This window comes from Arvicola amphibius, chromosome 10 (genome assembly GCF_903992535.2).
Source record: "Arvicola amphibius chromosome 10, mArvAmp1.2, whole genome shotgun sequence".
Classification (NCBI taxonomy): Eukaryota; Metazoa; Chordata; class Mammalia; order Rodentia; family Cricetidae; genus Arvicola; species Arvicola amphibius.
The window spans coordinates 89,728,447-89,755,153 of NC_052056.1; the positions used below are offsets into that span (position 1 = coordinate 89,728,447).

Below are 26,707 nucleotides of genomic sequence, written 5' to 3' on the forward strand. Positions count from 1 at the left end.
GGTTGAACCAGGAGGCTCACAAGTTCAAGGCAAATGAAGGATATAGAGCAAGAGCAAGACCTTGCCTCACGATAACAACAGCCTGACCTGGTCTGTTACACTTTTTAAAAAAGAAAAATAAAAGATTGGTATTTCTTTTAAATTATATGTATGTGTGTGTACTGCCCACAGAGGCCAGAAGAGGGCGTTGGATCCCTGGGAACTGCAGTTATTAGCCACCCAATATTAATGCTGGGCACCAAGTTGGGTCTTATGCAAGAGCAGCAAGTGCTCTTAACTTTAGGGCTATCTCTCTAGCCCTTTGTCACTTGTACTAATGAAAAACACAGTGGCCCAGCTTCCTCAAGCACTCAAAAGAAAAATTTAGGCCACCCCCCCCCCCCAGCTTGCAAAACCAGCCAGTGTTAGCTACTCCCACTGCCATTCACTCTGGCATCTCTCCAGCTCGCTTCCTGCTACTGACTTGTAGTTTTAACCCACAGAGAGTCAGAGGTTGTAGAAACAGTTCTAGAAGAAGCTTTCCTTACCCTTAACATAGGTCTGAAAGGATCTGTCAACTGTGAAGAGAAAATGACAACTCAGTTACACGCCTGTCACTCAAACAATTGCCCCTAATTAACAAATTTGTAGTGCTTCATTAGGAGGGAAAATTAAAATGTTAGAATTTTACTTTTAAATGAAGCCCTTTTAGAGAATAATTAACCCATTTTCACACCATCAGAAGTACCAAGTGTCCCCTCCCCCCACCTCAGGAGTCTGAGAACATGCACAATGACAAGCACCCCCCCCGCATACACACACACGTTTCACCAGCAGAGATGTGCCCTATGCCAGCATGACTTGCATGTAACCTAGACCATGAGGGTCCCTGTTTTGACTGGCTCTGTTTACAGGCCATCATATGGGGCTCAGGGAAAGTAGTCCTCAAACCACAAAATGAAGGTGACAAGGATGGGACATCTGGAAATGTCTGTCTTATCCCAGGCTGTCTCCACAGTATCCTGGCTTCAGTGAGTATGTGCCACCTCTTGCAAAAAAAAAAAAAAAAAAAAAAAAAAGTCCACTAAAATAAAAACTGTGTAGAGGGTAGAGTTGCAAACGACGGTCAACTGACAAGCTCCCCTCTACGGCACAGCTTTGCCTTCTGTTGTAGAGGCAAGCACGGCATCAGTTATGAATAAATAACATAACCGGGGCAAAATGGATGTTTTATTTAGCTCTAGAGCATGCTCCATCTGTAAGAGCAGAGTGGTCCAGTAACTTCCTGACCTCAAACAAGAAGATAGGGGTGTGTGTGTGTGTGTGTGTGTGTGGTCGGGGGGCGGAGGGAGTGGGTGCCTAACTTCCAGGAAGAAAGAGCTCAGTGCTTTTCCATTCAGAAGATTCTCTAGCCGTTTCTTTTGCGCCAGGGATCTGTGAGCAGCTATAGACGGCTGACCTGTCGGATGGAAGGTAGACAGGCTGGCGGCATTCGATTGCTGGACCCAGAATCTTTCTCTCTCTCTTTTTATCTGAGCCAAGTTATTATCCTGTGTCATTCTTGCAGTTGGGGAGACTGTGACTTCTACAATGGACAGGCATTTTCTGACACAAACCATCAAAGGTAGAGCACTGGGTGGGCCATCCTTTGCAAATGCCCCCCTCCCCCATTACCTGTGACCAAGCCTGACTTAGCACGTACCCTTGGGTCCTTTTGGAGTAGCGTGTGGGGGACTGTTCCAGGCCGAGCAGCCACATCGATAGGGTTGGATGTCTACAAGTTAATTAGACCACAGCTTAGGATGCACAAGAAAGCAAGTTTTTCCCTTTTTACAAAACAGCAAAAATGAAGCATTATCTCTCTATCGTGTTCTAAATTATGACATTTTAAAAACTTTTATTAGTGTATGTTTGTGTATGCAGGTACACATGTGTGACTGTTGAAGCCAGAGATTGACATCTGGCATTTTTCTTGATTGCTCTCCACCCTACTGTTTTTGAGACAGGGTCTCTCTGAACCCGCAGAGACTTGACTAGTTAGCCTACAGCCAGAGGGATCTTTTTCCTCTGTCTCCATAGAGCCGAGACTAGGGGTGGGGAAGAGAGCGAGAGCTGGGGTAGGAGTACACAACAAAAGATATCCTTTATACTTAGAGATGCTGTGGTGTGTGTGTGTGTGTGTGTGTGTGTGTCTGAGCTCCCAGGGGCAGGGCCTATGTGTGAGTTTGACACATTGGTGGAGGTACCAGACAGGTTCTAAGTCTCTAATCTTGAGCTAGAGGGGTGGCTCAGCAGTCAAGAGCACTTACTGCTCTTGTAGGCGAGCTGGGTTCAGTCCCTAGCACCCACATCAGAGGGTTCACAACTGCCTGGAACTCTATCTCCAGAAGAATCTGATGCCTTGGGTCCTGCGTTCCCATGTACATACACAGAAACACACAATTCAAATTTTCTTTTTAATTTTTTTTTTAAAAAAAGCCGAAACTTAGGACGCCAGTCCTATTGTCCCACCCTACCAGGGATGTGCAAGGAGCTTAGGGAAGGTACTAGATAAGAAGTCAGATGCCACTTAGGTCTCTCCATAGGACCTAAGAAGCTATGCAGGAACTTCCGATGCATCTGGTCCCTCCATAGGACCTAAGAAGCTACATGGGAACTGTTACTCTCAAATCCTCTTCCCTGCTCACCTACACCACTAACTATCACCGTTTTTCATTTGTCATTCTCATTTCCCCCGTTTTACCATCCATCACTGAAACAAACACTTAGGTGCACAATCACAGTGTCCACACGAGGTGCACACAGACGCTAAGCTTCCTGAACATCTTACCCGGCAGGTAATAACAAGACATCACACTCAGCAGCGGTTTATTAGCGATGGTGGGAAGGGAACAAGGGACCCCGGGTTTAGGGACAACGTGAGATTGGCTAGAAAATTCTGTTCCTGTACTCTCGACTCCTATCGCCGTCCTTACACAACACGAATGATATTGACGGCATCACTAGACGTTTGTCTTCTGACTCAGCGACAATGACCAAACGGCCACTTCAAAGGGACAGTTGCTAATGCCTTGTGGGGAGGTTCTTAAAAACATAGTAGGGTTTTTGTTTGTTTGTGTGTGGTTGTTTCTCTTTTGAGGTAGGACCTCTCACTATGTAACCCTGGCTGACCTGAAACTTGCTATGTAGACCAGGCTGGCGCTGAACTCAAGAAATCTGTCTGCCTCTGCCTCTGCCTTTCAAGGTCTGGGATTGAAAGTGCATGCCACCATGCTCAGCTGCAGGAGCTATTCTCTATTTTAAAAATTAGAAAAATACAGATTATATATGTTACATGTATCTGTTTGCCTATGTGTGGGTCTGTCTGTCTGTGGGTATGTGTGTGGTCAGAGGCCAACTTGCAGGTAGTAATTCTTTCTCTCCACTATGTGGCCCACCAGGATCCAGGTCAGTTCCCTGGGCTTGGTGGCACGTGCCTTTACCTCCTAACCTGCTTTTCCCAGTCTCTGGTGGCTATTGAAACTTATTCACTTGTGTGTGTGCATGTGCATGTGTGTGTGTTTCTGTGTGCGCGCATGCACACGCAGATGTCACAAGTTGCACATGTGGAGCTCAGAGGGCAACTTGTAAGAACTGGGTCTCTCCTTCCACCATCTCGGTTCTGAGGCTCGAACTCAGGGTTGCTGGCAAATGCCTTTACCCACTGAGCCATGGACTGGTCCTTACTTTTTTAAAGGAGATATCATCCGTATGGATCCCTCACACTAGACACTAACTGGTTGGGGAGAGAAGCTCAAGTTTAGGCATGAAGCTTGCCTACATGGAGAAGTGGGGAAAGAAAAAAGGAGGAGAAAGAGAGAGAACAGAAGAAAAGCAATCAGCTGCTCTACAACCAACAATTAAGCTGCAGTTGTTAACAGCCTGATTTGCATACATATGAAGAACTCCACTAATGAACAGCAATCTACATATTCAATCAGGAAGATGGCCCGGAAAGGCGTATTTCGACACCGAGAGACGCTTTCTCGCCCAGATGTAGTTTGTGGTGTGATTGGATAATTGCAAGTGAGGGAAATAGTCTAATTTATTAAATGACCTACCAGTCTGTTTGGGGACACACTGGAGATCTGTCACAACCTAGTGGGGACAGACCAAGGTCTGCGGGATTACTGAAGAACAGGGAAAGGAGTCTAAAAAAAAATCGCCACCACTTGCTGCGGCCACTATAAAAGCCCAGTGCACACAGAGCCTGGCATTCAAGCTGCAGATCCCTGCAAAGAAGGGTGATTTCAATGCAGCCTCCGACCCCTAATGCCTTTTTAATTTCTCTCCCTGTTTCTGGCTTTTATGGCGACACACCTTTGAAAAATGCATGTGTTCAATCCAAGAGACTCTGGTCCCAGATTGGTGCTTTGGCTTAAGAATGGAAATGGGAGGTGGAGAGGGGGCAGAAACCAAACCACACAGTGTAACATCGCGACTAAATGTGACTAGCCACTGGAGAAGCACACTTTAGTTTAAAAATTAGTATTTAAGTAAAATAAGGGACATAAAATATTATTTTGTATTCTTTGGATGGTGTCATGATTGAACCTAGGGAATTGTGTATGGAAACAGGTGGTCCATGTCTGAGACATGCCCCCTGACCCCTCACTGGGGGAGTCTAGGGAGATGTTCTACTGCTGAGCCAAATCCCCTACCACAGGAGATCTATTTTAAAAGATAAAGTGCTGTCAAAAATTACTTTTGAATATTGATCTTCATGGATAACTGAGCCTGTGTTGATCTGTATATTATTCACTGGGTAGAAAATAATTTAGTTCCTCCTAAGAATAAAAGGTGAATAAATTTCAAGGACTAGGGAGACGGCTCAGTGGTTAAGAGCACTTGTTACTCTTGTAGAGGCCTAGGCTTGGTTCCTGGCACCCACATGATGGCTCACGACCATCCATAACTCTAGTTCCGGGGGTTCCAGCCCCCTCTTCTGACTTCTTTGAGCACCAACCATGCATGTGGTGCACATAGATACATACAGGCAAAATATTCATACATGTAAAATAAAACCTAAAAAAAAATTAAAAATAGGATTTTCACACTAGTGTGTCAGAAACAAAGAATGGACCCAGACTCTGGCAAGTGTGAGAATGGGCGTGGAGTGGGTGCTGTACAGAAGGGTCTAAGGGTGAACAGGGAGGGGGAAGAGCACCAAGAAGGGGAGCTTTTGCCTCCCCTTGCTACCTCCAGGCAGACCCCCCTCCCCTGCCCCCTGCACAACTTTTATGACTGATACAGCGAAGAATAGAGAGTAAATAGAAAAAAATTTTCTCAGACAAAACAAAAAGCAAACAATTTTAGTCTGGGAACCTTTATCCCCTTTCCCATTAACAAGCAACCAGCAGTCAACTTTGTATGTGTGTTCCTTACGTACACCTTAAAGGCAACGTGGCATGTTCTATTAAATACTTAATGTTTACCAGTGCTCTCCCAAGGAGATATCCTGTTCTTCAGTGGTTAACTCCTGGTAAGTTGTACTATTCCTGTAAAGAGACCCTCATAACCCATGTGACCTTAGTTCAAATCGATGGTTTGCAGGAGGAAAAGACACAGGAGGAGAGATCAGTGGGAATGAGAGGAAGACAAGAGGCAAACATGCCAACGTATATTATATATATATATATATATATATATATATATATATATATATATATATATATATAGAGAGAGAGAGAGAGAGAGAGAGAGAGAGAGAATGGAAATGTCATGATAAAACTCATTATTTCTTATAGTTAATATATGCCAATGGGGAAACTTATTAAAGCTTGGGGAAGAAAAATTATCTCTATGAGCCTATAATGTAAGTATTCTGCACATTTTTTAACAGTTGGTTTTATTTATGTACAGGTGTGTGTGTGTGTGTGTGTGCACGTCATGTATGTGTGAGTGTTGACAGATGTCAGGAGAGGCCACTGGATCTCTTGGAGCTGGAGTTACAGGTTGTGAGCTGCCTGATGTGGGTGCTGGGAACCGAACTTGAGTCTTTTGCAAGAGCCAAACCACTCAGCCATCCCTCCAACCCCCTTTCTGCATATTTTGAAGAGTATAGAAAACCTAGCTCGACTGAGACTACATGGGTCCTAGCAACACCAAGTTTTAAACCAAACAGACCAGGAAAATAAAGTCTCATCCTGCTCCCTATGGTCCCTTTGGGTCTGTGAACTCATCACGGCAGACAAGCACGGACACAGGCCCCCTGCATGCCTAACCTGGCCCTCCACTAAGACAGGCGCCCATGTCTTCGCTCTGAGGTTCTTACCTTCGGCTGGAACGCTCCTTGGAGTGACCCAAAAGGGCCCGTGGGTGGGATCATGGGGGGTATACCCGAGACTGCAGGAGGATAGGAGTGGAAGAGCTGTGGCCAAAGGTGGGGGAGGGATTTAAAAAAGAAAAGGTTTTAGTGGGGGGGGGGCACGTGATATTGTCCCAATTCCCACAGAAAGACATCGGCATTAGCAAGCCAACCAATCTCAGTATGATGCCATTAGCCAAGCCATGATGAGACGAACACACAGATGCGCCATGAATGTTTAACGAAAAAAGTTAAAAAGTAGCTCAGAATCAATCGGCCAACAAATGATGTCCCCGATGAGAACATCATTAGAGAGGGAGCTTTGCTAATTATTAATCAAGAAATCACACAGAAGCCCTCCATGCGTATCGAAAACAGGGGATGCTAAGCCCAACAAGACGCCCAGAAAATTACAAGTGAATTAGGAAAAAAAAAAAAGAGGAAAACCGAGAAGAAGAAGAGAAGGTCTTTAGCAGGGCCAGGATTTCATATTGAAACTTGATGGGTTTTAAATGAATTTAGATGTTTGGTGGTTTGAGGAAAGAGACTATTCACAATCCTTGCTTCATTAGGTTGTTCTCCAAGTGGCACTTCCAGAGGACAATTTAATCCCCTCATCTAAAATGATGATGGATATTTGTGGAGGGTTAAATGACTCGGTTTACATTTTTAAATGGAACGGCCAATTTTCATAGAAAGTCTAAACAGAATCATCTCATCTTGTTTACCCGTTGCTGATCATTTGAAGCAACAGAGATAACACGGGAGTCTGGGACACCGTGTTTTAATTAGAAATTTCTCCTGTCCCAGACTGTTAGGTACGCAAGGCACCTGATATTCACGCATGAAGCAGAAAGCCTTCTGGGCACTTTTCACTGTGTGGGCTGCTCAGGGAACAGGCGTGCGGGAGGCTACGGGAGGGGAGCTGAGCCCTGATGTGATTCTGACCACTCCATGGCACAAAGATGGTGTCTAAGGAAGTATGAGTCTTCTGGTCTCAGTGGCTTATAAAGCACAAACAATAGCAGGAGAAACAAAACAAACAAACTAGACACACAGCACAACACACGGCAGCAGAAACGCGTCTCGCTCCTCGAAACATCTTATTTCTCTGACTCCATGATCACACTATCCTACGATATTTAAGCAACTCCCTAGCCCTGCTGCTGTCTGTCACGTTAAAAGTAACAAGCTTCCCTTAACAATGCTCTAGGCTAGCTGTTTTCAGTAACGACCGAACTTCACACTCTGAAGCCCCTATCTTCAGAGCCTGGGATGTTTTCTGTTGCTCTCTGTTTCATTTTGCTCTCTACAAAGATACCAAGAAGTTTTCCAGACTAATTGATATTGAACGAAATCCACTTAAACAGCGATTGCCAGCCAAGTACCCTCATTTAAAACTACTTTTAAGTCTAAAATTGTCTTTCAGCTACTTGAGCGCAGTGCATCTTAATTTGCCTCATAATGGCCTAGTCCCCAAAGCAGGGGAGACTACTTCATAGATTTACCCACTATCGCTAATATTATGAAATAACTCTCCCCCAATACGCCGTATAAAGCAGAGTAATTAAGTACATGTGGTATTAAAACGCTCAAATTTCTATGACTCTGCCTCCAAGTGGTCCTTTCCTCTCTAATGGTTACAATTAAAAAAGAAAAATGGGAGGCCCATTCCCCTCTCCTTCCTTCTGATGCAGACCTCTTAGAACAGGAACACAGCTGACTCCTGCCCCTTGTCTAACGGCCTGAATTGTCTCAGTCGTAAGACAGAAACTTCCCAGACACTAGGGCATCCAGACTGCTCCTCTGCCTTTAAGCCAGGGACCCTCTGTGACCTATGAGGAGGGTGGTCCTCCTCATACTTTGGAGACACTTTGGTCTCAGGAAGTCAACCTGGGCCACCCGCTGAGCATACTACACTTTTTATTAGGACGATTTCACTAGCTGGTCTTTCATTTATTTGTTTTCAATGTTTATTTGTGTCTGTGTGTGCGCGTGCACACGCCAGTGAGCGCGTCGAGAGATATCTTGTCTATCCTGGCTTTTTTTAGAAATTTTATTTACTATTATTGGCGTGGGGGAGACATGCTATGTTTAGGGAGGGTGCCAGGATGTGTATGTGTGTGAGTTAGAGGACAACTCTGATAAATTAGTTCTCTTTCTACCTTCATGCGGGCCCTGGGGTTTGAACTCAGGTCTCCAGGCTTGTGTGCTAACCATTCTTTACTCACTGAGCCGTCTCCTCAGCCTGTCCGTCTCTCGTTGGGATGTGCTCTCTCACTAGCCAACTGGTTGACCAGTAAACCTCAGGAATCCTCCTGTCTCCACTTCCCTAGTGCTGGGATTACAAGTGTGGACCCATCATGTCAGGTCTTTGCACTTGGGTTCCAGGGGTTGAACTCAAACACTCCTGCGTGTAGGGCAAAACCTGTATGGATCGAGCTTTCTCTCTGACCTCTGACCTTCCATTTAAATCTACAAAGCACCATGTAAGGACAGAATGTACCATCTGTGAGGTGCACTCAAGGAAAAAGCCCACAGATTTATCCAGTTCTCATCATCACAGCTAAAATGTTTTTGTGCCCCAGTGCTCAGTGATCCAGGGTGGATCACATGCGGACTGAGTAACCTAAATATTGTTTTTTTCTCTCCTTCCTACCTCTTTTATTACTTATTTAATTTTTTTTTTCTTCTGTGGGTGTATACACACACATCTGTAAGCATAATGCCTGTGGAAGCCAGAAGAGGACTTTGTGCCCCACCCCCAGGTACTGGAGCTGGAGTTACGGGCAGTTATGAGCCACCCTACCTGGGTGCTGGGAACTGAACGCAGGTCCTTTGCAAGAGCAGCAAGTACTCTTAACCAACCTGTCTGGCAGGGTCATGGCTGACCTCAAGTTCCCTATGCAGCTGAGAAGGGCCTTGAATTCTAGATTCTCTTGTCTCTACCTTCAACCTCTGGGATTTAGGGCTGGACTGCCATGCCTGGTTTTGTTCAGGGCTGAGGATGAAACCCAGGGCTTCTTGCATATTAGGAGACTGCTCTATATCCCCAGCCTGGCTAATTCCAAGAGCCCTTCCTTGGGTCAGTTCCAAATGCCTCTAGGGAAGAAACACTTGGGACTGATTTCTAGTATTTTCTGGTCTAGCTATCTTGGCTATACTCTTGCACAGTAAGCAGTATGCATGAATCTATTTAAAGCTTGAATGAATCCGGCTTTTACGGATGTGTTAAGCAGCATTACAGTCGGGGTGTTAAGACAGTGCTGTCTAATACAGCAACTAGATTTGCACACTCTATCAACATGACGACAGTTACTCCTCCTCCTCGTTTTCGCTTTAAAAACACAAATTAACCAGTAAGCAGAGAGACCAGAGGAGCTTCAGGTCAAATTGATGCAGTATTCACCGCATATTCAAACTATCACAGTCGAATAGTCAGATCGCTCTCTACACAGAGAAGCTCTTGTCTCTTACAGGGCTCAACATACAACCCAGATCAGCACCAATTATATCCTGGCAAGTATAATGAAAATTACCCAGAGCAGAATCACAACAATGAGTCTAAAGGGGAAAAGAGCAATTTTTTTTTCCATCTTAAGGTTTTCTGTTTGTTTGTTGTTTTTTTTTTTTTTTTCCCGATAGAAGATCTCAGCCCAAGACTGACCTTGAATTCGGGACCCTCTTGCCTCTGTTTCCCAAATACCGTGATAACAGGTGTGTGCCAACACGTCTAGCTAAGACCTTTTTAAAATTAACTAACTTTTTTTTATTGTTCAAATTGAAATAAGGTCTGGATAGCAATCTGGCTATGTGGAAAAGGTGCTGTATTAATTCCAGAGGCATGTGTCAAAATAAAAGGGATGGTTTCTTTATAGGAAAGAATTGAAATTTAATTCCAGGAGTTCTGTGTTCCTAGCATTTTGAATGATGACTAAAATCTGCGGTTTCATACTCTCCTAAAACAGCAACAATTCCACTGACAGCCCAGCCACTCTTTTGGACAGCTGTGTGATTTCAGCAACTTCCAAAATGGGGGCAATGCCAATGGCTTATTGTTGTGTGGCTTTTGTGAGACAGGGTCTCACACAGCCCAGGCTGTCTTTGAACACGTTATGTAGCAAGGATAATCTTAATTCCTGACCCTTCTGCCTTCATTTTTCTAGTTCCAGGCTAACAGGCTGGCCCACCACACGCAGCAGGCTTGCTGATGACCTATTTAGATTCAGTAGATGCTACTGCATTGCTACCCAAAGCAAAAACAAAAAAACAAAATGGCACACAAGCAAGCACCCTGAACAGTAGGAGCGATGGGGAGACTCTTGCACAGATGAAAGGAAAGGCTGCCAGGCGCTTCCTCATCTGTGGCAAGAGCACTGGAAAATGGAAAAGGCAGACAACGAATGGCTAGGTAGCACAGGAGTAGGACTCACACTATGCCGGTAGAATGGGTCAACTTTGGTGGGGTATTTGTCAAACTGCAAAGGGATCAAAGCAAAAGCTAGTTTACTTCAGCTGCACGTTCTGTCACCCCTCCAATGAGTTGACCCAGTAGACATGCTTCTGTGTCAACCTCAGGTGCACGACAAGCAGGTCTCCCAAAAGGACGTATCCAAAATGTAAACGCTGTGATAGGCCCACCCAGGGTTGCCCCGCTCCTCAGGACCCCTTGACGCTATGCTATGTCTGGGGAACTGGCACAAGGGAAATCGCCCAAAGTGGAGAAAATAGGCACTTATTCGGATAAACCAGGAAAGCGGGCATCCCATCTGTGCTGGACATCTGAAAGCAGGGAATCTCAATTGAGAAAATGCCTCCAGAAGATGGGCTGTAAGAAAGTCTTAGGGTATTTTTTCTTAAAATAAATGATTGATGGGGGAGGGCCCAGACCATTGTGGGTTGGTGGTCCTGGGTTCTATAAGAAGGCAGTCTGAGAAAGCCATGAGGAGCAAGCCAGGAAGCAGCATCCTCCACCGTCTCTGCACCAGCTCCTGCCTCCAGGATCTTGTCCATATGAGTTCCTGCCTAGGTTCTCCTCAGTAGACTGTAGCCCTGGATATGTAAGTCAAATAAACCTTTTCCTCTCCCAAGCTGTTTTGGTCATAGTGTTTCATCACAACAACAAAAACCCAAGACACCATCTACCTCATACCAAGAACTAACTCTATATTGTCATCTTTTCTGCGGCAGGAAAGTGGAAGATTCTGCTGTAGCAGAGAAACAGGTTATAGCACAAAACGAGTGATTTGGGGGTAGGTTTTGGAGCCTTGCCTCTGAATATAAAAAGTGTATTCTTAAAAGAAAAAAAAAAAACCATGCATGTCTGTGCGCCTGTGTGTGGGTATGTGCACAAGAATTCAGGTGCCCAAGCAGGGCAGAAGAGGGCGCTGGAGTCCCTTGCAGCTAAAGTTAGAGGTAGTTGTGAGCTGTACAACATGGAGGCTGGGAACTGAACTCAGGTCCTCTGGAAGGATAGCAAGTGGTCTGTCTTAACCACTGAGCCACCTCTCCAACCCTAAGTATTTCTTCAAATATTAAAGATTAGCAATATGATGTTGTGATAGTAATTGCTATGGGCAGGCCTCTCTCTTAGGATATATATAGAATTCTACTACAGCACCATTCCTGGTTTCTAAAACAAATATCCTAGTTCTTTCTCCACACATGTGCCAGACCCCAGACAAGGCGAAGCCAGGCTAAGTCATTGCTGAGTTATATCTCTGTGGGACACATCTGCCCCTGCTGTCTGCTTGCTCTCAGACATAAAGTAAGTTTAGGGCGCTGTGTAATAACATAGAATAACAAGAAACATGGCAGTTCAGAAAAACAGGATTAGGGGAAATATACGATCAAGGAAGAGGCAGTACCCAGAGTGAACATCCTCCCAACAGGCCCTTTGCTCCCAATCTTTCCCAAGTATTTCTATATTGGTATTAAACACGTTTAGATATGGGGACAATCACCCAGCATGCACAAGCAAACATAATGACCCTTTCAGAAGCTTTCAAGGCTTCATCTGAGTGTTTTGGAAGGCACCCAGAATTAAATCTATCCATGGTGCCAATGATAGCCGTCTAGGAAAATGCACCCACTCTGGGGTTCTAGAACCAGAGTTCATTGGGAAAGATGGACAAGACCCAAGACACCCCCTCCCCTCCACAGCCACCTCTCTCCATCCCCTTTTTCCAGTGTCTCCCAATGCCCATGCCAGCCCCCAAACCAAGCTGCATGCTCTACTTATCCTCACATTTCTGCCTGGGGTACGCACCATGGGAGGTGCTGGCGTCGGCATGATGGCGGTGGGAGGGATGGCGTGGGGGAACGGTGTGAAGGTGTGCTGGTGCGTGTGCTGGTGAGTGTGCTGGTGCTGATGCTGGTGCTGATGGAACTCGGTCCGCAGATAGGGCGGAGGGCCCAGGGATGCCCCTCGGTCGGCGCTCTGAGAGGCCAGGAAACGCGTGTTCAGTTCCTGCCTCAAGATGTCTTGTTCTGGAAACGAAGGAAAGGGAGGTAACGATGGTGGCGGCACCTTTTCTTTCAGAACAGGACATCCTGGTTGCAGACACGTCCAGTGTGCATACCACATGCCAGCGCAGCACAGCATAGCTATGAATTCTGCCCGACATAGAATTATGAACTTATTTAACACATTACAAGGTTCTTGTTTTGTTTTTAACTGACAGAGACACAGAATTATGAACTTATTTAACACATTATGAGGTGTTTGTTTCATTTGTTTTTAACTGACAGAGAGGCTCATGTATCCCAGAATGACTTGGAACTCTACACAGCAGAAAATGACCTTGAACTCCTAATCCTCCTGCCTCTGCATCCTAAACTATGGGATGTGGGCATGCAACACTATACATGGTTTTATGTAGTGGTAAGGATGGAACCCAGGGCTTCATGTATCTTGGGCAAGCACTCTACCAATTGAGCTCCATTAGCAGGTGCCACAATGAGACTCTGTGTGTGTGTGTGTGTGCGTGTGTGTGTGCGTGTGTGTGTGTGTGTAAAATGTGACTGTGTGGTTCTCCAGTGTGAACTCTATAGATGACAATGTCATAATGTCAAAAGCTAGGCATAGTGTCTATAAGGATGGATGGAGGATGCAGGGATAAGGACACTTTACTTGGGGCACAAAGGGGTGGAGCCAGGCCCTAGGATAAAAGGAGACAACAGGGGGAACAGATAGACTGTATCAACGCTGGCTCTCAGTCCGTGTCATGTCCTCTACCTAGTCTCTCAGTCTCAGGTCTAACAGCAAGCTCAGTCGTTCTCAGCCTTGCTTGCTTGGTGAGTCCTGGACTAATGACTGTCTCAAAACAACAACAGGAACAACAACCACACACATGCACGCACACAAAAAACCAGCTAAAAACAACAAGAACAAGGTGGGTGACTGACTGTGCCCTGAGGAAAAACACCCACAGATGAAATTATGGGGTACAGTGTCACCTCAACCGAGAGACGGCTCAGCAGTTAGGACCTCATATTGCTCCTGTAGAGAACCTGCCTTTGGTCTAAGCACCCATGTCAGACAGCTCACAATCAGATGGGATTCCAGTTGGGGGGGGACGCCCTCTTCTGGCCTTTTTGGTTAGTTACATGTGGATGTGGCGCATGCAAACATACCACACACACACAAATACGTATATACACATAAATAAAAAAATCAGAATAATAAAAACAGATATAATACACGATAGAAGATGGTTCTATTTGATAAAATAAACCCCTGTACCAAGAAGCGACCTAAAGGTCCTGAAGTGACACCTACAGGCCCGTAATTGCTGTCATAGTGTAAATGTGTATCTCAGAGCACGTGCCATACGTGACATCTGATTTTTACTCAGTGGTGATGATGCCATAAAAAAATAAAAAAAGGCGTGACTTAGATACTCCATTTTCTTGTTTAGCATCAAATTCACCATGGCTCTGCCGGGCAACTTAGAGGCTTTGCTGAACCTCAGCCACAAAAGATTTGAAGAAGACTCAAGAACACACCCGAGACGGGTGAAAATTGATGAAGTTATGCCGTCCGGTGGTGAGGAAACCGGCAAGGGGCACCAGGAGTATGGGTGTACCAATGAGACTGCCTCCTCTTACCTGAGTAAGTGCTCCCTGCGGGATGCCCGGGCACCTGCAGACTTCCAGACGTCAGCGGTGGGGGAGGAGGCAGAGCAGTGGGAGGGGCAAACATATTGGGGTGATGTGAGTGGGCAGGGGGCTGGAGGGTGGGTGTGAAGCTGTGCAGGGGGCTGTGGTTGGGCAGAGAGAGGGGAAAAGGAGAAGCCGAGGGATGGTGGGAGATGTGAGGAGGGGCTGGTTGGGTCTTGGCTGGAGTACTGCTTCTGCTGTTAGAACAAGAAAGAAGAGAGAGAAAGTCGGCATGACTTTTGTACCGTTCAGTATTTTTCCCACTATGTAACAGAGGGTGACCTTGAACTCACGATCCTCATGCACCCACTTCCCCAGCACTGGAATCACAGTTGGGTATGTACCACCATGTCCGATTCATACCGTGCTGGGGATGGAACCCAAGATTTCATGCCCACCAGGCAAGTGTTCTACCAAATGAGGTATAGCCCCAGCTTTACTTTTCAAGAAGGAAGTAAGGAAGGATAGAGAGAGGGAAGGAAGAAGGAAGGGAGGGAGGGAGGGAAGGAAGTAAGGAAGAAGGGAGAGAGGGAGGGAGGGAGGGAGGGAGGGAAGGAGGGAGGGAGGAAGTCCTTGCTGGGCTGGTGAGACAGCTCAGTGGGTAAAGGCTCTTGTCGACAGTCTCACTTGCAGAGCTCAATCTCTGAGACCCACATGATGGAAAGAGGGAACTGGATTTTACAAGATAGCCTTTGACCTCCATACCTGGCATGTATGTGCCCACACATACAAATACACACATATAAATAAATATATAAATGTAATTTTAAAAACGTACTCCCTGCCTATAGCCATTCCATATGCCTGCCTGACCCCTTCCTCTTCATCCATGTTCCCTGGCACCCAGAAGCCCTGTGAACCACAGATAACTGTGCCACCATGGTTAATGGATATAGAAGCCAGGAGCCAGCAGCCCTGTGAACCACGGACAGCTGTGCACCACCCTGGCTACCAGATACAGAAGCCAGGACCCAGCATCCTTGTGAACCACGGATAGCTGTATACCACCATGGCTAATGGATACAGAAGCCAGGAGCCACTGCTCTATTTCTGGATGCCCCTCCATACCCTGCTCAGATGGCTCCTCCTGCCTCAATGTCAGGACCCTCTTTTCTCTGCTGCAAAAATTTCACACTAGCAGCTGAGCTAAGAAAATAGAATAAAGTGACTTTCTGAGTTCTGCCCTCCTGACACTGTCACCTTGGCAGCACAAGTGAGGGGTTGGGCTAGGTCAAGCTTCATGTCCTGTGACGTAACCAACTGTCTAGGCATATAGGTGAGACTTTACCCAGATTAGGTTAGCCTAGTTGGGAAGACCCACCCTGACTGTGGGCAGCACCATCTCATGGAATGTGGTCCTGGACTGGCCAAAAAAGGAGAAATCGGCCTGAGCACCAGCACCCATCTCTCGCTGCTTGGACTGTGGATGCCACGTGACCAGCTGCCTCACGCTCCTGCTGCTGTGCCTTTTCCACCACGACAGACTGGACCCTCAAACTGAGAGCCAAAAGAAACCCTTCCTTCTCTAAATTGCTTCTGTCAAGTATTTAATCAAGAGCAATAAGAGAAGCAACTCACACCACTCTTGTGGTTCAGAGGACCGTGAGGTGGACCTGACCCTGTGGGAAGCAGCACAAGAAACAAACGAGTCCCTAAACCATCAAAGTCACACAGTGACGAAGATGGAGCCTAGAATTGGGACCCTACAGGCTGATCTCTCCCTCTTCTTTACAGACTTATTTGAGCAACCCTGTCAACTTCCCTTTGTGAGGCCCGAGAGTCAGAAGGAACTGGGCTCTCCAGCAAGGATTCTCTCTCAACAGAGCTGAGTGACCCGCAGCAGGAGAAAGAACCTCCTAAGAAAAGAAACCCAAACTCCGAGGGCCCTAAGCCTCTGGAAATACCAGCACGGCTTTCTTAAAATGCGGCCCCCACCTGAGGCCCGAGGCCTGTCTTCTGAGACTCTCTTGGTGAAAAATCTTCAGGTGTGCCTCAGCTCGCCTGCCCAGCCCCCAACTCCACCATCGACATAGTTGTGCTGGTATAACCTCCAACTTCGGCCTGTTTGTTTGTTTCGAGACAGGGCTGTCCTAGAACTCGCTCTGGAGACAGGCTGGCCTCAGACTCAGAGCAATCCACCTGCCTCTGCCTCCCGAGTGCTGGGATTAAAGGCACGTACCGCCATGCCTGGGTCCTTCAACCTTTTTTTTTTTGAAGCCACCTTCTCCTCCTTCCTATATTACCTCAAGTTCCTGAAGTAATTTTACCTCACCCTCGCGTCCTACCAATGTGCCAAGAGACCCACTGATTGAAAACCAGGATGAGCTGCAAACACACCATCCTAACGTCTCCTGCCCGGCGACCCCTGTCCCAGAAAGATTAGGGTCACTCACCTCAAGCTGTTGAGGCTCAGGCTACTGCTGTTGTAGGCCGACAGCGGCTGGGAGAGGTTCTGGGAGAGGCTCTGGGAAGAGGGATGGGACTGCACAGACGGAAGGGCCTGCTGGAGCAGATGGCTGGAGGACTGCGGCCGGGGTGGCCGCGGCACCTGAGGCTGTGGGGCAGGCTGCAGCTGGGCTTCTGGGGGGCCTTGGGCTGGCTGTGTACTTGGAGGAGGAAACTGGGGCGGAGCCTCCGTGTGCTGGACCAAGTCGGGGTCTGGAGATGGAATCTGGAGCTGGAGTTCCGCCTGAGGCTGCGACGGTAGCTGGGGGAGCTGAGGATGAGAGTCTTTGAGCACCACGGGTTCAAAGACAGGCTCTTTGCAACAGTCCTGGCTCTTCTCCTGGCTTCTCTCTAGACCTGAGATCTTGGGGACAATTGGCCCTGCATCTTGGTTGTCGTGTTCGGGCAGTGGTCCAACACCTAACTCTGGATCTGAATGGGAAAGAGCAGAGACAAAAACAGGGGACTGTGAAAGAGACCAAGGGACAGAGGACAAGCAATCTTTAAAAGAATGAAACATTCCCAACAAGACTCCACATCTTCCACCTAGCACCCCGATTCCCATAGTTTTTGGTAATGTACATCGTTAGTAACTTCAGCTCCCTGTGATCCGACCCCCTTTTCTGATCTCTGAAGGCACCGGGAACAAATGTGGGGCACATACATACATGCGTGGAAAGCAACCAGATGTGTATAAAAAATACATAAAAATGAAAAAATCCTAAGAAGATAAGTAACAAATAGATCAAGAAAATAAAAGAAAGATACCATGTGAGTAAGCACTTCTGTATGTGTCTGGAGAGGAAATCAATGACAATATTGTCTCCAGTGAAGGCTAAGAAATGACTCAGGGGTACACCCCCTTGGCTAGAATGCCACCTCCCCCAGCTAGGGGCCCGAGTGTGGCTCAATATAAAGCATCTGCCTAGGAAGCCCAATAGAGGGGCTAAGAGTATAGCTTAGAGTGCACACAGTTCCATTCCCCAGTACACTCAAACCAACCAAACAGAACAACACAATGTGAGGCTCAAGGGGAAAGACGTGGTCCTCTAGTCATCGGGCATTCGGTAACTGGAAGGTCTGTGATGAAAACTCTATCACCATCTAGAAGCTGTTCTGCAGGCTAGCTGCACTCGCAGCTCCATGAATGCTCACCCGCCTTGCAGGGACAAGGCCCCGGGGTCTATCCCAGGCAGAAACCAAAAGATCCAAAGAATGAAAATAAAAACAAGGATCCTTTCTGTAGTAACAAGTATCGTGTAATCCTTAGGAATTTTCTTGTTAGAGGAAATTACGGGGCCTTTAAATTTTTGGTTACGTACCCTAAATATTTTCAAAATGTAAAAACTACAAATAAACAAAATGAGAGAGAGAGAAAGAGAGACAGAGACAGAGAGAGACAGAGAGGAAAAAGAGACAGGCGGGAGGAATCAAATATCTAAGAAGCAGTTCTCATTAGACGACACCACCATCTAGGAGAAGGGTTTAGAAATGTGTACTGTGCTACTAGGCTGTGGCATTACTGGCTCTTTTAAAACTGGATTTTATTTATTTTTATTTAGGTGTATATATGTGTGAGCACAGGTGCCTACAGAAGCCAGAAGGAGGTTGTCACACATCTCCACAAGCTGGACTAGCAAGCTATTGTGAGCGAGCCTCCTGATCACGGGTTGCTTGGGAAATGAACTCTGGGCCTCGGGCTCCTAAGCACTGAGCGACCACCTTTGGGCCCCCATTACTGGTGTTTCAATCTATCGGATTTACAATGATGGGAGAAGCAAGGCTGTACATTGCCTGTTAGCTTTCTAGCCCTCCCTGGACATCACTGTGTTTTGTCTCATGACCCCACCAACACCACTCCACTACACACTTTTTGTTTGTTTTGTGTTTTTTTAATAGCATATCTCTTTGTAGCCCTTTGCTGACCTCAAACTCAGTCATCCCCCTGCCCCAGGCTCCTAAGTGCTACAATTACAGACCCGTGCCACCATGCTTGACCTTTGAATTTCATACTTAGAGCCTCACCAGGAGCTGTTCAGTACTTGAAGCAAATCATATTAAAAACTGGGGAGGCTGCCCAGGGTACCCATGATGGTTAACCTTGACTGCCAAGTCCACAGGATCTAGAACTGTGTGGACAAACCTCTTGGCACATCTGCGAGGGAGTCTCTAGAGTAGGTTTAAAAAGAACCACCATCACTCTGGGCAAGAGCCCGCCAGTATTCAGAGATTCTGGGCTGAATGAAAGGGGAAAGCAAGCTGAGCACCAGCGGCCACCTCCCTCCGCTTCTCCGCTGCAGATGCAGTGCGCCTGGTGGCTTCACACTCCTACCACCATGCCTTCCCCGGCTCGACTGACGTATCCTTGGACTGTAAGCCAAATAAAGCCCTTCGTTGCTTCAGTTGGGTACACTGTCACAGCAGTGAAAAGGAACTAATATAGAATCATGGGTTAGAGTTGGGACCTGGCGTATGCCTTTAATCCCAGCACTTGGGAAGCATAGGTAGGCGGATCTCTGTGATTTTTGAGGCCAGTCTGGTCTACAGAGTGAGACAGTTAGAGCTGTGTAGAAAGATCATGTCCCTCCCCATCAAGAAAGTTTGAGGCCAGCTAGTGCTCAATAGACAGTAACTAAATCAAAACAAAAATAACCCAAATAAACCAACCCACACAAAAGCAAAACAAAACCAAAAAACCCAAAAGATTGCATTTGTCATGATCCCAGGTTATGTAATCATCTGGCCCTTTTTAACAGCTTACATTTATTAATTTAGTGGTTGGAGCATGCCACTCTGCATATGGAGATCAGAGGACAACTTCTGGAAGTTGGTTCTCCAGAGACATGCATGACTCTACCATGTGCATCTTGGGCATGGAACCTAGACCACCAAGCTTCGCTAGCAAGCACCTCTATCCACTGAGCCATCCAGCTGGCCCACCCTGACCATAACATCTTCACTGTAAGCACGCATTTCTACACCTCCAAGTCTGTTATGCCACAATAAAAAAAAAATACTTCTCTCTAATTTCTTCTTTATTTTTGAGACAGGGTTTCTCTATGTAGCCTTGGCTGTCCTGGAACTCACTCTGTAGGCTGGCTTTGAACTTCGAGATCCAACTGCTTCTGCCTCCCAAGTGCTGGGATTAAATCTTTATTATAGCAATCTTTATTACAGCACATAAAATGGTATGAGGTTGAGATTTGATGTTTTCCCCTTGATGAACTGCAGCATGTCTACAAGTCCAGCAGCTTACTGCTCGAAGTAACCACCTGCAAGTGTCCTATAAAAATGCGGCAAGTTCTGAGTGCATTCCGCAATGTACACCACGCAGGAAGCGCTCAGTGTTTCCACAGCAGCTGCGGGGAAATGGCAGAGCCAGATGTGGTGGCACACACCTGTGATCCCAGTACTTGGGAGGCAGAGGCAAGAGGGTTAGGAATTCAAAGCCAGGTTTGGCCGTATAGGGAGTTTGAAGCCAGCCTTGGCTGAATGAGATCCTCTCTCCAAATCAAACAAGAAAACAAACAGAAACCACTTGAAGAAAATTAAGGAACATAAAAAACATTGTCAGTTTGGTCTCGATGCTGAAATTATTGGTGTAAACATATACATGTGTGTACAGGCTGGCAAAAACCACATAGCAAAACACGGTTCTGAGCCTATGATTGCTTTTTCCTAACGTCTCAATGTTTCTGTCATGAAAATGTATTACTAGACAAGAAACAGAGAAAGGGGAGAATTACATTTTAAAGGGGGTTCCTCCACCCTCAAAGAATCCACTGTTCCCAATCTTAGAATTATCACCTAGTGAATAGATTCCTTTTATTTAAGCAGGCCACCAGAATGGCTCAGTAGCTAAAAGGCGCATGCCACCAAGCCTGAATTTGATCCATGTTGTAGGATACAAGCAACACCTGTAGGCTTATACCTATAGGTGCCCTCTGGCCACCACACATGTGATGACATGCATGGACAAGGACATGAACACAAACACAAACATAAAGGGTGATTTCTGTGGTTTACCGAAACTACCCGGGACGGCTATTCTGATAGGGACCATAGCCCAAGGTCCAGAATGATTACACCTGTTTTCACAGTTCCCTCCACCTGACCCCCATACTGATAAAAGCGTCAGTGCTCTAGCTTAGGCCTAGTGTTCCTGGTGCTTCAACGTCAATGGTCTGCCACCAAGAGGCATGCTACACACCGGCTTGAGGGTGGCCATCTGTGATGGTGAATCTTTATGGTCAACTTAACAGCATATAGAGTCACCATGGAAACATCTTTGGGTGTGTCCACAATGGAGTTTCTACCTAAGTACAACTGAGGTGGGAGGACCCACCCTGAAGGAGGGCACCCTGGTTATCTACAGGCTGGGGTTCTGTGCTTCATAAAAAAGAGAAAGCAAGTGAACACCAGCATGTATTTCTCTGTACTTCCTGACTGTGGATGTCGTGAGACAAAACACCTTTGGCCCCTGCCATCATGCCTTCTCCGTCATGATGGGCTGTCTTCCTTCCTTAAGCCGTTTCTGCCACTTGTTTGTTCCCAGCAAGAACAGTAACAAATACACCGTATGATCAGGCTTTGCTACAGGACAAAGAGCCCTTCATGGCCAGCCTTGTCTGCTGAACATTTCATTTCCTTTGTAGCTTCTAGAAAATAGGAGTGAGGACTAGTGAGATACTCGGGAGGTAAAGGCACTTGCGGCTAGGCCTGACCATCTGAGTTCCATCCCCCAAACCCATGTGGTGGGAGAGGACCAAGTCCAGCAAACTGTCCTCTGACTTCTAGATGGGTGTTTACACTTACACACACACACACACACACACACACAAAATGTGATTTTTTTTTTAAGATTAAAAAAACAGAGCGGTCAAAGGCCAAGTAGATGAAAGATCAAAGCTAGAATTAAAAAAAAAAAAAAACAGCGTGGCATCTCTTGGGGCTGGGGCTAGATGCTTCCAACAGTGTTTAAGAACCCCAGAATCTCTGCCTCACATACAGTCCTCAAGCTGTTGAGGATGGACCAGGAAAAGAGCAGGCAAGCTCTGCATCACATCACATGCCCAGCACTGTGTAAGGATGTCACCGCACATGTGCAGTGCAGACCTGGCTCCGTGCAGACTTCAGACACTGCCAGAACGCCCGTAAAATCCTCCCTGAAAATGAAGCGACCCATATCATGCAGCAACCATGCACTCAGCTTGCTTTCCTTCCTGTTTCCACCTAACCAGGACTGGGACAGGACAGGTGTCACCACACTTAGCTGTGTTTGCATATCCCTTCTGGGGGCTCTGAACTCGGGTGTCTTCCCACTTGCACAGCAAGCACGTGACTAACGGAGCCAGCGCTCACAGCGCATTTTTACCGAGTTCTCAAGAGCTGTCGCATGTTTTGTGTGCCTTCAGAGCTCCAACCCTAAGAGCAAACAGTGTCCTCTTGGAGTCCTGTCCCCAGGGGTTTACGAAGAACTGGGCTTCTCCTCAGGAGAGATGTTCCCTGTTTTGGCAAACGTATCCTGTCTATACTCCTGAGGGCCAGGGATAAAACGGTTTCCCAGTCTGTTCATACTACCTGCTATGGCACACATGGGGGCTGACTATAGCTAACCCACTGCGATCTGTCTGAGTGTTTCATGTATGAACACCACAGAAACTTCTAGAATGAATCCGAAGTTGCTCTAATGGTGACAGAAATTGGAACTACGTCTTTGACTATTTAGTTAAAGAAAGGGTAGGCAAAGAAGAATTTCGATGGTTTATTTTCCCGAGAGAAGTTTTAAATTCCATCATCTTCAACATTCCAATGTGGTCACAGGAACACCACCATGCGTGTTGTTCCATGGGGGAGCTTGGCAGAAGCCCGTCATTATACTTGTGGGACACTGGGCCTAGCGTTTCTTTTCCTCTTCATTTCTGAGAAGGAGTGCCATATATCCCGGGCTGGCCTTGAACTCCACGTTCAGCCAAGGAAAACCTTGAACTTTAGATCTGCTATCAATAGTCTCTTCATTAGGAGATCACGGGTGTGCACCACAACGCCTGGTTTATGTAGTGCTGGGATCCAACCCAGGGCTTCAGGAATGCCAGACGAACGCTCGGCCACATCCCCAGTTTTCTTTTTCTTTCTTTCTTTCTTTCTTTCTTTCTTTCTTTCTTTCTTTCTTTCTTTCTTTCTTTCTTTTTTTTTTAAAAGAACCAATCTAGTAATCATTAGGTCGACTTCTGGTGTATATAAAAATGCGCGGCTTGTGTACATGGCTATGTGGGGGTATATGTGCCTGGACACATGGACAGGGAGGCCAGGGGACATCGGATATCCTGGTCTATTACTCTCCTCTTTCTGAACCTGGAGCCAGACTGTGGCCCAGAAAAAGCACTGGTGATTCTCCTGTCTCCATATTCCCCTCAGTGTCAGGGTCATAGGCACAACCATAGAGTGCTGGGCATTCGAACTCAGGTCCTCAGGCTTGCACAGTACGTGCTCTTACGTACTGAGCCCGATGGTCAGTCCAATCTATCGGTGCAACACATTCTTTATAGGGGAGTCATATCCCCTGCCACTTTCATCTACTTTTGCTTTCTTGGCCTCATTGGATCATAAAAAGGAGAACACATTCAAACACAAGCTTGAAGCTACAAGTCTCCACAAGTGTGGGGTGTGGTCAAGATGGTTGACTTCAGTCGTCAGAGATAACTTGACAAAACGCGACAGATCAGAGTCTAGAGCCCAGTTAGTGGATATGTCGCCAGGCCTTGAACACAGATGGTTCAGGTCACCGGAGAAGTAGAAGTGGACTTGAGGCTTGGAAACCACCCTGTCTTAACTGACTTTGTGTTCAGGCACATGTCCTTTATGTAAGCTTGTAGACGGATGTGGCAGAGGGGAGTGTGCCATTTGTCCGCTTCTTCAACAGCTGAAGGGTGTGTTGGCTTGTTCTGAAAACGTGGTCACTGTCCCATCCCCTCTCCATAAACACCCAGTTGTCACCAGTCTGTTCCACTGCCCTACACCCTTCAATGATGCTTCTTGTCAACTGCTTGGGTAGTGTCTTTCTAGGAAGCTGCTGTTCTGATAAGCCACGCCCCAGCCCCTCATTGGAAGATTTTAGGCATGAGTTCTACAGCTGAACTACATCCCATCACTTGAAGGAATTTTATTTCCCATTGGCTTGTATTATATGCTATTGTTTTATTGCAGTATACTGTCCAATTACAGAAACAACTCCAAGGAGGCATAATTTTTCTGGCTTAATGTGTAATTGTTTATTGAGTGTTTTTCTTGCCTAAGTTGCCCAGTGTGGCCTCAAATTCACTGTAGAGTCAAGACAAGCCCTGAACTTGTCATCCTCCTACCTCAGCCTCCTAAGTAGCTGGCCTGAGCCACCACACTTGACTCGGACCCTTACTTAAAGCTAGCCACTGTCAACAGCCCCCCTAATGACCAGCTATGCCATATTTGCTACTGTGGGGCTTAGGTACTAAATTTTAAACTAACACAGAACACAGTATTTTACATAACAATGCGTTACATCTTCTCCCCAAAATATAAACAAATACATGTGTATCTGGATACCAATACAATTTATTGCTGTTGAAATTTTAATACTACTTTAGCTTTTTTAAGACTTACTTTCTGTGTATGCATGTATGTGTGTATTGTCAGGGGTGTGTAGGTGCCCACAGAGGCCGGAAGAAGGCGTCAGGTCAGATCCCTTGGAATTGGAGCTACAGGTTTAGAGTTGGTGCTGGGAACTGAACTCAGGTCCTCTGCAAGAGCAGTAAGTGCTCTTAAGGGCAGACCCAGCTCTCCAGCTCTTCAGCTTCAGGTATTTTAAGACAGAAGGGTCTCTTTAAATCTTACACAGTTCTGAACACAGTGTCACCCACAGCCCAAATGCCTGATTTCTTTAACTACATAATAATCAATTTACAAAAACCTAAGCAAGTTTCTTTATAAATGCAATTCTAAAGGAAAAAAATCACCATAATGAGAAAAACACTCAATAAACAATTACACATTAAACCAGAAAAATTATGCCTCTTTGGAGTCGTTTCTGTAATTGGACAGTATACTGCAATAAAATAATAGCATATAATACAAGCCAATGGGAAATAATTAGATGTCATTTTGATGTTTAAGGAGCCATTTTCCATATATAATAAAACTAATGTTCTGCTTTGAATCATAAAGGATTCTAATAGCTTGGTTATTTTTGTATTACAAAAAAAGTAGGGCAATCAAAAGCATAGAGCTTTTTAATAACCAGGGACGAGTGGGGCCCTGCTGGTATCTGCCTATGGTGTGCATGCATGTGGACTCCACCACAGCCTACAGCCTTCATGAACACAAACACACAGAAGGAAAAGTAAATAAAATATAAACAGTTTTACACCAGGGGATGGTTATGGAGAAGTGCCACGCAGGATTTTTATGCCTGTATGCTTTATATATTTGTTTTTAGCTATTTTGTGTGTGTGTGTGTGTGTGTGTGTATGTGTGTGCGCGCGCCTATGTGAGTGGTGCATATGTATTTATATGAATGTGTGGGTATGGGAGCATGTGTACATGTCTGAAGAACAGAGGTGTCTTCTTCAAGTCTTACTTTCCCAAAGATTGATTTTCAGCCAGATGTGGTGGCTCATGCCTTTGTGCCTTTGTTTGTGTCACGGGTGCAGGAGCTCCGTGAGTTAAAGGCCAGCCTGGTCTACATGGAGAGGTCTAGGGTAGCCTCGTGTCTGTCTCTCTCTCTCTCTCTCTCTCTCTCTCTCTCTCTCTCTCTCTCTCTGTGTGTGTGTGTGTGTGTGTGTAGTGGTACACTGAATGTAGGTGGCTCTGTGGGTAATGGCACTTGGGTAATGGCACTTTCAGTCAAATCTGGCAACCTGAGTTTGATCCCTCGAATCCAACGCTGGAAGGAGAAGACAAACTTCCCTATAAGAAGAGAACAGGCAGTGACCAGACACGGTCATGGATGTACGTGACCGCCCTAGTACAGGGAGAACAGAGACAGGCAGATCCCTGGAGTTTCTAGTCCCCCCCCCCCCCCCCCCCCCCCCGTCTCACAGTCATTGAGCACCTGGTTAAGGGAAAGAGCACACCTTCAATCCCAGCAGCTAGGAGGCAAAGGCAGGCAGACCTCTGCGAGTTTTAGGCCAAAACAAACAAAAAAATCATGTGAACAAGGATCAAAGAAGACCCCAGATGCTGATGTGTGGCCCCTACTTGGGGGTGCATGTATACAACGCACACACACATGAATAAAAACAGGCATAAAGGCGGCTTGAGATGCTGGTCAGCCATGGCGTATGTGCATAGAATCCCAGGGAAAGCTGGGAATGAGGCTTAGTGGTAGAGCACTTGTTGAGCACACACAAGGCCCCATGTTCATTAATAAGCAACCAGGAAATGGTAAGGACAATGAATTACATACAGAAAACTCAAACAAGGAGAAAAGCCATCTCAACTCACTCTCATGGGATGGAAACAGGGTTTGGCCCAAACACAATAAAAATCTCTAATGTAGGAGCCAGCGGCATGGCTCGTGGGTAACAGCTCTTGCTGCCAAGCCTGATGACTTGAATTTGACCCATGGTATCCACATGATGGAAGGAGAGAACCAACTCTAGCAAGCTGTCCTTTGACCTCACACATGTGCCCATAATAAATAAATTCATTTAAAAAATCTTTGGCATAGATTGCAAAATGTTTGGCAAAACAGACTTGGAATACATCCCACAAAACAAACTACATGATTTTTTTGAAGTTAAA

At 46.2% G+C, this 26,707-nt stretch overlaps 1 protein-coding gene across 3 annotated transcripts in view; it reads right to left on the reverse strand.

Annotated features, from left to right (window-relative positions):
- Positions 1 to 26,707, reverse strand: part of Auts2 (activator of transcription and developmental regulator AUTS2) — a 1,090,291-nt gene that overhangs the window by 19,796 nt on the left and 1,043,788 nt on the right. The window contains exons 7-14 of one of the 3 annotated variants that reach the window (XM_038346249.1): positions 16,879 to 17,362; positions 14,768 to 14,773; positions 14,435 to 14,679; positions 12,594 to 12,814; positions 10,759 to 10,803; positions 6,293 to 6,388; positions 1,682 to 1,753; positions 528 to 557 (exon numbers count right to left, since the gene is read on the reverse strand). In XM_038346249.1, the coding sequence (XP_038202177.1) occupies positions 528 to 557; positions 1,682 to 1,753; positions 6,293 to 6,388; positions 10,759 to 10,803; positions 12,594 to 12,814; positions 14,435 to 14,679; positions 14,768 to 14,773; positions 16,879 to 17,362 (1,199 nt within the window). Of the gene's footprint in view, positions 1 to 527; positions 558 to 1,681; positions 1,754 to 6,292; positions 6,389 to 10,758; positions 10,804 to 12,593; positions 12,815 to 14,434; positions 14,683 to 14,767; positions 14,774 to 16,878; positions 17,363 to 26,707 lie in introns of all 3 variants that reach the window. The other 2 variants (XM_038346248.1, XM_038346250.1) reach the window with 2 other exon arrangements.